Source organism: Peromyscus eremicus, chromosome 9 (genome assembly GCF_949786415.1).
Source record: "Peromyscus eremicus chromosome 9, PerEre_H2_v1, whole genome shotgun sequence".
In the NCBI taxonomy this organism is placed as follows: domain Eukaryota; kingdom Metazoa; phylum Chordata; class Mammalia; order Rodentia; family Cricetidae; genus Peromyscus; species Peromyscus eremicus.
The window spans coordinates 20573314-20585458 of record NC_081425.1 but is presented as its reverse complement, the minus strand read 5'-3'; the positions used below and the strand labels follow the sequence as shown (position 1 = coordinate 20585458).

Genomic DNA, 12145 nt, shown 5'->3' with positions numbered 1-12145 from the left:
TACCTTGAGTATCACTCCTGAAGAGCCAATCACTGTTGTGTTTTGTTTTTAAGAAAGGGTCTCTCCCTCACTGGCTTGGAACTTTTCAAGTAGGCTAGGCTGGCTAACCAGCAAGCTCTGGGGATGTACTTGTCTCTGCTCTCCCAGTGCTAGAATTAAAGGTGAATGTCACCACATCATATTTTTCTTTTTACAAGGTTTCTAGGGATTGGATTCAGATCTTAATGTTTGTGTAGCAAACACTTTACTGGCTGAGCTTTCTTCCTAATCTGAAAGTAGTATAATTTTCTCTGCATTTAATTAAGATAATATCATTTCATATGACAGAAACTTTGAATCTTACAAACTATTTGATTGTGCAGTATCAATCTAATTTTGAATATGAACATGTATATATATGTATATATCTACACAAATTCATCAGTATCCTGCACCCTTCCTCTATGTAATCTTTAATTAGGTTATAGAGCTTATAAACAATTCAATACCCAGAAAGACACATATACCATCTGACAAGAATAATGCAGTCTTCTCCCTTCTGTCTAGATTTTCATTTAGAATATTTGGTGGTATAACACACAAATTTACATAAATTTAATTTTTAGCAATTATATTAATACTCTGTGAGATTTCAGAACGAGATCTCACAAACAAAAATAAGAGTTACATAAGTCAAATTCAACATTACACTTACCCATCATCTGTGGTAATAGAAGCTTGTCCATGAGACCCACAGTCACTGCTGGGACCTGATACTCGAGCCCACGCTACATACCACCATCCAGCTTGCAGGAGAACTGGCTCGTCAAACATCATTGCATATTTTTCTCTAGAGAAATTAAGAAGCCAAATACCTTTGCACTTGTCTGGTACATGTAGTTACTTTTAACTACCTTATACCAAAACCCATGATTTTTTTTTTTTTTTTAAGATTCTTGTCTAACAAGAATCTCATTCTAACAGAATCTTAAAGTTCAGACACTAAAACAAGTTTCAGTTCCTTATGTTTAGAAAATCAAATTATTTTCTTTATGGAGTCTACAATATGTTTAAATTTTATAAAACTTTCAAATTAAAACAAGAAAAATATTTTAAATTGTTTAAAGCATTAAAAATTACCCAGACAAGGAATTTTGCCCTTAGTTTGTGGGCTACTTATTCAGCTAAGTGTTCTGAGGGGTAGCACGCCAAGAAAATGACTCTCTGGTCAAGGATCCTGGGTGATGACTTGCTAGCTTAGAGATTTGGGGCAAGTTACTACAATTATTCTGTGTCAGTTTATCAGAATGCTGATGTGCAGATACATCATTCTCATGTATGAAATCCCCTCCAATAAAAACCTTTAACTAATAAAAAGGGGGAAAAGGTTTAGTTACTTGAGTTGCCTGGTGACAATTAATTCAGATAGTGTTTGGAACTGAGCCCAGTACAGAGAACAGAAACTACACGTATAGAAAGTTAATAATTTAACAGAAAATGACATCTAAAAGGAAGACTACCTGGCAGGTGGCAGAGCCAGAGGAACTACCTGCTCTTGACAATGAGAAAAAGACAGAGCAGTAAGGAAGAAGGGGCATGCTATGAACAGATCTGTGTGAAAAGATACAAGAAGGGATCCTGCTTTGTTAAAGCATTATGATGGATAAATGAGGACTAAATAAAAAAAGACACAAATGCTACCCATAAAAGTTGGGGCCTGCCTAGTAAGCTAATGAAGAAAATCTAGGTGATTCTCTACCAAAGGCATCACAATTTATATCTTAGAATCATAAAGCTCTGCTAAAAATAAACAGCAAATGATAATGGTATATTAAAGTTTAATGAAAACTATCTTTTTTGAAATGTCCCCTTTAAGTGAATTTGTACAAATAGTAAAGATTACAAAGTAACAACAACATGATAGAGTCTAAGGCAGTGGTTCTCAAGCTTCCCAATGCTGTGACCCTTTAATACAGATCCTCATGTTGTGGTGACCCCCCGCAACCATAAAATAATTTTCACTACTACTTCAAACTATAATTTGGCTACTATTATGAATCATAATGTAAATGTTTTCGGAAACAGAAGTTTGCCAAAGGAGTTACAACCTATAGCTTAAGAACCGCTGGTCTAATACTTGAAGTAAAGAAACAGGGCCAGGCAGTGGTGGCACAGGCACTTGGCAGGCCGAGACAGGAGAATTTTTGTGAGTTCGAGGCCAGCCTGGGCTACAGAATGAGTTCCAGGACAGCCAGGGAGGCATAGAGAAACCCTGTCTCAAAATAAACAGATAGATAGATAGATAGATACATACATACATACATACATAGATACATAGATAGAAAGATAGACAGACAAAACCAAAATAAATAAATAAGTAACAAAATAAATAAATAAAAATAGACCAGTCTTTCTTTAGATTACTCTTTCATTTTATTTTATTATTTATTTATTTTTAGAAATACTCTTACGTTCTCAAAGCATGTCTTTGGTGATAAAAGTAAAATCAATGTCATACCTTGATTTCTGAAAACATGTACCTTTATTAGCAAAAAAGCCTCTATGCACCTTTTACGGTTACTTTTGTGTGATGATGATGATGATGATGATGATGGTGTGTGTGTGTCTGTGTCTGTGAATATCAACACTGGGAGTTCCTTGGTTGCTCTCTATCTTATTTTTTGAGACAGGGTATCTCACTAAACCTGGTGCTCACTGATTTTTGCTAGACTGGTTGGCCAGTGAGTGCTAAGGGTCACCTATCTCTACTCCCAACCCCATTCCTCCATCTGCTGTGTTTACATGGCAAGTGCTGTACCATCCTGACTAAGACATCTCCCCTAGCCACCGACTAGTGTTTTTTAAAACGAAGTTATTATTGGGAACTATAGTGTACTTTTACTATTATAAAGCTCAGTTTATGTTTTTCCCATCACAACATTCCCTGGATCAAAACACTAATGTATAATAGTGCAGTGTTGAAATAATTCTTAGGATTCCAGAAAGGACTGAAAACCCTAAGTCTCTTTATACTAATAAACTTTATAAATAAATATTCCAATCCAAGTCAGCTCCCAAGAGACTTCAACAAAGCTCATACCCACGCCCTGCCACTGCCCCAAGTGTTATTAATCAAGCATATACTACTGATGTCATGTCAGAGAACAGGGGGGATCTGAAATATGGCCTACTAAAGCTAATTGAATATATATATTTATATGTATGTATGTATGTTATATATAAAATGTTACTAGTAATGAATGATTGTTTCAATCACTAGAGCACTAGTACACTTGTCTTCTCTAAGAATTTAATATAACTACTTGTGCAAAATCTTTATATATTCCTATTTCCAGTACTGAATTATTCATCTAACCATATAAAAATTAAGTTTAATCGTTTTAATGTAACATTATTATAAGGAATAGCTACACTTTCTAATACACTCATACACTACATAACAAGATTTCAGACAACAACAAATCATATATAATGGATGGTGGATAAAATATGTGGCTAAACCTAGTGCATACTAGGTTTACAGGGCCATATCTTCTAGGTTTGTGTAAAGACTTTCTATGATATTCACATTATTTAACAATAAAATTCTCAGAATGTATCTCCATCACTAAGTGAAGCATAACTTTATATAGTTAAATTTCCCAATTTATCAATAGATTATTCAAAACTTCCTTCTAAAATGCATTTGTTAAATTAAAATAAAATTTGAATTTCAAGTATGTAAATAATATACTGAATAATGAGCAAAACGTTTACCTAGCAGCACAGTCATAAGCTAACACGTCAGTCTCTGCAAGAAGGTCTCCATCAGTTTCATGGTCTCCTCCATCAGGACCCAACTCAAATAGCTGGAGGAAAGAAAAACAGATTCACCACAATCATTCAGTTCTGCACATCTAAGTGTTTACAATTTTGTGTGTGTCCAATATAACTGAACTATAAATAGTATAAAAATTCTTATTTACTATTTAAATTTACTTACTAAATTTAATATTTAATTTAAATATTTAAATATTAAATTTAGTAAGTAAATAAATTATATAAGTATACATGCATTTAAAATAGGAATCATGCAATATTTTATGATTATATTAATTCTAATTCCATACTGGAAATTTTGTAGCTGATATAATAAAGTAGAAATACAAACTTTCAAAGGATTTTTAAAAAAAACTCAATGAAAGCACTTTAACTAAGATTTTCTAAATGAGGCAGACTCTTGCTTCACTACTTAACAGCTGTGAAGACCTCGGATCTAATGTCCTCTTCCATAAAAAATGAGGTGGTTATTAACAGTGTTCACCTCATAGTAATTATGCAAATTGAATGAAAGAATATTTGTTGAACCCTGAGAGAAAAACCTTGCTCAAAAGATTATAAAAATATTACTACAGAGGAATTGAGGAGTCATAATAGGGTCATGAAAACATAAAAAACACAGGTAGCAAAAGCTAGTACAGTAAGTAGCATGGAAAAGGACGAGATGAAGAACTTGAAATACAATAAGAGTCTAGGTAAGGAAAAAGAGATTATGAGAAAAGAGATCTTTTAAAAAATGGATTAATATGAGAATTAGCTTCTCCCAGAAAAAAAGCCCCTAAATGGTTATCCAATACCAAGTATTCAGTCCTGAAATCAGACACACACAAGCCACACTAAACAGACTCAGCAGATTGTATTTATGTATCTATATATTTATACATTTATAAAAGAGGAGTGAGGGGAACATGAGAGGAGTCAGAAGGAGGAGGTATGGAAGGATTAGAGGGAGGACTAGGAAGGTAGGGGAGTGATGTCATTATAATTTAATTAAAATTCTTCTAATAAAAATGAACTAATATTTGTAAAACCTTCATTTTTCTGGGGAGTTATAGTAGTAAAATGCAGCAAAGTTATTGAAATGCATTTAAAATTATTGAACAGTACCAAGCCATTAGTCTCTGGTTTTCAACCATATCCTAGGTCCTGGAAACCTATTTCCATCTCAGACTTAACTGAATTGCCCCAGAGACCCCAATATTCTTTGTTCTACAGTAAATGACTCACCTTCCTCTTCTTGCTGTCCCTGCTCTGTAGAGTGGCAGCACCTTAAAAAGCCTGTGCTCACACTTCCTGGCCACCACTGTGTCTACTCTTTCAGGGAATCTAAAACCAGTTTAACTCCACCCCCCACACCTCCTACCCACCCTCCATCCCTCCCACCCCTGCTCTAATCCAGCTTATATTTACTAGCTTGTCTTTTTTTTTTTTTTTTTTTTTTTAATCAGTAGTGATTGAACTCTGGTCCTTACATGCTAGGCAAGTCTATGGCACTTAGTAATTTCTTTATAAAGAATATTTGATTGGAATACTTCAGTGTAAAATTCTTCAGTGGTCTCTCTTTATAGCATAATATAATGATCTGACTATAATCTGCCTCTTCGCTGATTCTCAACAAATACTTTTGAACTCATCAATGTGCCAGGCACAGTTCTAGGAAGTGAACACAAGGGTAAAAAATACAGACCAGAAAAAAACAAAACAAGACAAGCAACAACAAACAGCTATTGGGATAAGTTTGTGGCAGGGAATAGGATTTATAATTTAAATAACTCAGCAGGGAGTAAAGGTCAAAGGTGATGAGGAAGTGAAATATGCAGGTCTTGATAAGAGTTGTAGCTAGAGAGAAGAGCAAGTGCAAAGATCCTGAGGTTGCATTGCTTAACATATCTGAGGAAGAATCAGCAAGCCTTAGTATACAAAGGACAGTGAAACAGCAAGTATAACAAAGTCAGACAGATGTTCCAGTGAGTTCTGATACTTTTTGGTCCCTTTAAGGCATTGGTTCTCAATCTGTGGGTCATGACCCATTTATGGGTCCTATATCAGGTATCTTGCATATCAGATATTTATATTACAATTCATAACAGTAGTGAAATTACAGTTATGAACTATCAATAAAATAATATATGGTTGGGAGGTCACCACAACATGAAGAACTGTATTAAGGCGTGTCAGCATTAGGAAGACTGAGAAACAGCGCTTTAAAGTCCTTCTTTTAGCATAGGAAGACAGTCACTATGATGTGTAATATTCTACCCCTCAAAAAACTCTAGAACCAGAAGGGAGAAATATATATCATCTTGAAGAGCTTGTTGGGTATTATCAAATATACATAAGCATCATATATTACATATATATATATATATATATCATACTGATGAACTTGTTGAGTATTATCTTCTAGAACTAAACAACTCACTGAATTTGTTTGTCTGTCTTATGGAATCAAGTCATTCTAAACCATTTTGAAGGAGGTACACTGAAATACACCTGAAACACTGAAACTAGTGGATTTTTAGTATAAACATAGATGTGTGCTAGGTATTCTTAAGCATTATTCTGTTCCTATAATATATATTACTATAGGAACTTTAATTTTTACTAAATTCATTCTTATGGTGTCTCTAATATATTATCATCGATACAGGAAAAAAGTAAACATTTTTAAAAGCTTTCAGTTCCGGTTGAGGTTTTTGTAGACTGTTTTCAGAAGTTATCAAGAGCTTTGATATATTTGCTTGATTTGGGGGGTATTACTGAGAAATCTGTCAGATATTCTGCAGGACACAGAGGAAAGTGACTGTTGAACTTTGCCAAACAAGGCAGGACAGTCATAGGACAAAGACGGTTGAACTCTGCAAAAACAAGATAGGATAACCCTTCAAAATTCCTACTTCACAGAATACTCTGCCAGATATTCTGCAGGACACAGAGGAAAGCAACTGATGAACACTGCCACAACAAGGCAGGACAGTTCAAAATTCCTGCTTTATAGAAGAGTCTGCCAGATTCTCTAGGCCTGTAGGCAGAAGATGTATGCCCCAACATTGCAGAGGAACTTTAGGTGACTGTCCAGCATCCAAATGTCTCTGTTGTTGGATAAAATTACATCCTTCTGGGTCTTTGATAGAGTTGAAGACTAAATAGTTATAGCTGTAGTTTTCCTTAGTTATGACCTAAAATAAGTATGGTATAAAACTTGGGATTCACTAAGATAGGATAGATAATGCATTATTTTCTTTGAATATGCTAACTACAAATGGACTGAGCATTGTAAATTAATTCTTACTTGATAACTGTTTTTTGTTGTATATAACTAGCTACACTATGTTAAAGTCAAAACCTTTATTTTCATTTAGACAAAAAGGGGGAAATGTAGAGTATTATTTTAAGGTGTGTTACATTTGCTTATGTTGCACTTGTTCAACTCTGTGAAGCTCTGTTACTGTGCCTGTCTAAAACACATGATGGTCTAATAAAGAGCTGAATGGCCAATAGCAAGGCAGGAGAAAGGACAGGTGGGGCTGGCAAGCCTAGAGAATAAATAGAAGGAGAAATCTAGGAAAAAAGAAAGGATCTAGAAGGAGCCAGAGAAGAAAGAGGACTCCAGGGGCCAGTCACCCAGCTACACTGCAAGCCATGAAGTAAGAGTAAGATTTACAGAAGTAAGAGAACGGGAGAAGCCCAGAGGCAAAAGGTAGATGGGATAAGTTAAGGAAAGCTGGCTAGAAACTAAGCCAAGCTAAGGCCAGGCATTCATAATTAAGACTAAGCCTCTATGTATGATTTATTTGGGAGCTGGGTGGTGGGCGCTCAAAAAAGAACAAAATCAACCAACAACACTCTAGGATGGCAACCACATAAAAGGGTGAATCTAATTAACCACTTGGAAGTTCAGCACAATGCAGTGAGACTGGCTACGAGTCATTTTCGACTTTAAATTACTGAAAACTCATTTTCTCCCTTTGAATGAATTAGATTTTTTTTACCCAGTCAGCAATCTCAGAGCTTTGAGTAAGAGTTTAGCAATGTTTCCTTTCTCTAACGGAGCCATTAACAACAAACTAAGGTAAAAAGTAAAAAATAAACATTCAATAAGACAACAGACTAAGCCAAAAGAAGTATCTTTGGACGAAACAATTACATTATCATAAACTTTACCTTTATTTTAGCAGTATATTCTCCTCTCCCTCCAAACAGACCAAGACCACCAAGTAAAATGTCAGTGTCAGCACTAAAACGTATGGCTTCAACTGAATGAGCAGAGTAACCCCAGCCCCCTCCATGACCTGAAAGACATAAGGAATAATGGTTTTAAATATGCACATATTTCTCTGATTAGATAGCATTTCCTAAGTCTAAGTATACATACTTTCAAACCTGTTGACCACACTGTAATCTTCCTTGGAATAGACTTTCATTACTGCTTGAGTCTCCTCCTCTGTACTTGCAATGCCCATCTTTAAGTCCTGCATAGCAGCCAAAGTATCAAGACAACCTAAAATAACGAACAAGTAACCTTCAAATCCTTGAAACAAAAACTTCCTGTAGTATTGATGTTATTTCATACTATATAGGACAAATTAAAATAAGTTATGAATATTCTCAATAAATATAATCTATTCTCAACATTACGTACTTCATGAAAGAATACATACAAACAATTCTCTTCTGCATAAAGAATTATTATACTTAAAACACAAGTTATTATTACATTTTTCACAAAATGAAAATTCTGAAAAGTCAAACCACTTTACTTTTGGTCCTTACAAGTTTCTTTTACAGAACTTCTTAAATCAATTTGATTTTCATAGTGCTTTTAATGGAAGACATAATAGTCTGAAATAACTTTAATGTTTGTTTTGGATAGTTACAATGGTTAAAATAAAATCTTAGGAAAAAATGAGAAAATATATTCATAATCTACTATTTATGCTTAGTTGTAAATGCTAAGTAAGCATAAGCATTTCCTTTTGTGTAATCTGCATGTGTGTGTGGAATGCATATACATGTGGTCACATATGTGGAAGTGTTTATGTATGTAAAGGTAAATATGCATGTGTGTGTACATATGTTGTGGCCTAAGGCTAACACACATCAGGAGTCTTCCTAGGTTGTCCTCTACTGTATTTATTGAAGCAAGGTCTCTCAACTGAACTCACAACCCACCAACATGGACATTTCAGGTAGAAGCTTGCTCCAGGGTCTCTGTCTGTCTCCTAAACACTGGAATTATAGGAGGTCCACCAAGCCCTCCCAGCACTTACACAGGTTCTGGAAATCTCAACTCTGGTCCTGACACATGGAAGGCAAACTACCCACTGAGTTGTCTCCCCAGCTCCTAAATGAGTCTTTCTGAACAATCATTTTCTAAAAGCAACACAAGATATAGGTATGTGGACTGATTTAAGAACAAAAAACCCATAAAAATCTAGCAAATATTTATTGCAAAAGTTCTGTATCTCTAGTCACATAAGGATATACATAAATTAAACACTATAAAACGTATTTGGTCTATATGTCTAAAAGTTTATATGTTCAAGTTAAGCAGAACCACTTCATTATCTTTCTATTAAGAAAATTATATCCAGGGATGCTTTACACTTAAGCATCCATTGATATTTCATGATGATGGCTGAGATCTTCTGTATCATTTCACGGAGGACAAACTTTTGAGGTAATTACGTTTATTTCATGACTAGAATCCATTATTATTTAACAGACATGGTGGAATAACATACAAATTTAACTATTTAAGAAAAATTCTGACCATTAGCACAGCATACATTAATGCCATTCAGCTGTACATCAGAAGGCAACCCTACCCAGAATGTGCAAGGCTGCATGAGATCGGGTGGTAAGAGCCCTTGATCCTGTTGGTAGAGCAAGTTCAGGACTTAGAATACTACATCTGGACTGCATGTCTGTTGCAGAGGGAAGTCTGGCATCAGCAACCACTGCATTGTAACACCAGAGCTCTCGGCTACTTGGTCGAAACCTATCAAGAAAGATAATAGTTATAGCACCTCAACACATAGTTAACTTTGAAATTTTTCTAAATTATAATTAACTATAGAATAAATAATACAATTAATATACACAGAAAAATGCATATCTCATTGTTTTCTATACCTAAGCTAAATATATAACTAATTTATAGCACTACAAAAAAAATCTGAAAATAATACAGATTATAAAACATTATAAATATTGTATCAATTATATACTTAAATTTGATGCATACAAAAAATAAAGCTTTCATATACAAACATCTCCACTAACAAACTGAAGACCAAGGAAATTTGATAGAAAATGTGAAAAATACATATGCAACAAAACTATAATGGTCATAATGTGTAAGAACTCCTATAAAACAGTAAGAGGAACTCAATCCAATAGCAAAAAATGGGGAAATGACATGGAATGCTACTCTAGGAACACAAATAAAATGTAAGTCAATGTTAAGGTTTTTACAAACAGCAGTACACCACCAACAAAAAACTATAAGGAAGTCAAGTCACAATTCCATTATGTGTATGCCGTTATTTGCCATTATATACTGTCTATTTCTACAAACAAAATGACTTCCCTAAGAATAAGTGTAAGGTTTATAATCCAACCACTCAGAAGGTAAGGCAGGAAACTGCAAACTGGTGGCTAACTCCATTCTATATAGTGAAACTCTGTCTCAACCAAAATAAAGAAAAAACAAAAACAAAACCCTCCATAAAAACAAATAAACCCATCCCAACCCTCCCATGTATTATATAGTTAATAATAAATATCTATTAACAATGCAATTAAAATAGCAAAAGTATATAAGAGTAATAGTTCTGTTTACTGATGCTGATAATACAGGGAAAAGATGTGGGATAATGCTCTTGTACACTGTAAGGATTTGTCCCTCGAACTGGTTTAATAAAATGCTCATTGGCCAATAGCCAGGGAGGAAGTATAGGCAAGGTGACCAGATTAGGAGACTTCTGGGAAGAGGAAGGGCAGAGTCAGGAGTCACCAGTCAGATGCAGAGGAAGTAAGATAGATGAGAATGTCGCACTGAGAAACGTTACCAAGCCACATGGCTAAACATAGTTGAGAATAATGAGTTAAGCTTAAGAGCTAGTTAGTAATAAGCCTGAGCTACTGGCCGAGCATTTATAAATAATATTAAGCCTCTGAGTCAATTATTTAAGAAGTGGCTGCTGGGTATTTGGGAACAAGAACGTGAAAGAAAAACTTCCACCTACAGGGAAATATGGGTACCCATACACTGTAAGTGGGAATATTAAAAGGAAATTTCACAGTCTATGAATCCATTTCTTTAAAAAAATCTAATTTATTTATCATGTGTTTATATGTATGTGTGGACATGGTGAAATGTGGAGATCAGAACATAACTCTGAGTCAGTTTCCTCCTTCTACCAGGTGGGTGGGTAGGTCCCTTGGAATAAATGTAGGCTAGAACTTGTGTTGTCAGGTATGACAGCAAATGGCTCAACCTGCTGAGCTATCCTGCTAGCCCAGCAATCCTACTTGTTCTTTTATCTATAAAAACTTTTTTTTTAAATTAGTGTATTGTGTGGTTGTGTGTGGATATGTGCACATGAATGCTGTGCCTACAGAGGCCAGAAGAGGGTATCAAATTCCTGGAACTAGAATTTTAGGTTGTTGTAATCTGAGTCCTATGTGAATGTTGGAAACTGAACTCAGGTCCTCCGAAAGAACAAGAGGAGCTCTTAATCTCTGAATCATTTCTCCAGCTCTAAATTCCTTTTCATAAAAGTCATGTTACAAGGATTTATTTTCTTTATGTGTATGTAACTCTACGTTCCCATGGTTCTGTAATACATCCTAGGTAACATAACTTAAAAAAACAATCTAAAATGTTTGCTAACCAGTAAGTAGTTAAGCATATTTGGTATGTCCTTACTAAAGAATTTTGTAACCAAGTAGTTTTTTTTAATAAATAAGAAATTAATTGTTGCTGAGAGAAAATTTAGTTTTTTAATAATTATACTCATATATGTAAGTAGTTAATGTCAAATAATATAAATAAAATATAATACTTTGGATCAGAATAGAAGAAAAATCTGAAGCATGAGCACAGTTTTTCATACATGTGTTTTCACTTTTATTTTAAAACACACACACAAGTTCATACATTGTTTAGGTAAATTTCTGAATGGAAAAACAAAATTGCTTTTAATTTTTACAAGATTTTTATAAATGATAAGTTTCTGATTATTCATGAGAAGTCAGCTCTTAAGGAATGTGAAAGGAAGCAGACATGAAGCAGAAGCAAAGCTAAAATTAGCTGAAGGAT

General features: G+C 34.5%; 1 protein-coding gene across 13 annotated transcripts in view; it reads right to left on the bottom strand.

Moving 5' to 3' along the window:
- Mycbp2 (MYC binding protein 2) overlaps positions 1-12145 on the bottom strand; it is a 251013-nt gene that overhangs the window by 137318 nt on the left and 101550 nt on the right. For all 13 annotated transcript variants that reach the window (XM_059273237.1, XM_059273240.1, XM_059273238.1 and 10 more), the window contains 5 exons: positions 9648-9820; positions 8195-8320; positions 7984-8111; positions 3757-3848; positions 695-829 (listed from right to left, as the gene is read on the bottom strand). In XM_059273237.1, the coding sequence (XP_059129220.1) occupies positions 695-829; positions 3757-3848; positions 7984-8111; positions 8195-8320; positions 9648-9820 (654 nt within the window). The remainder of the gene's footprint in view (positions 1-694; positions 830-3756; positions 3849-7983; positions 8112-8194; positions 8321-9647; positions 9821-12145) is intronic.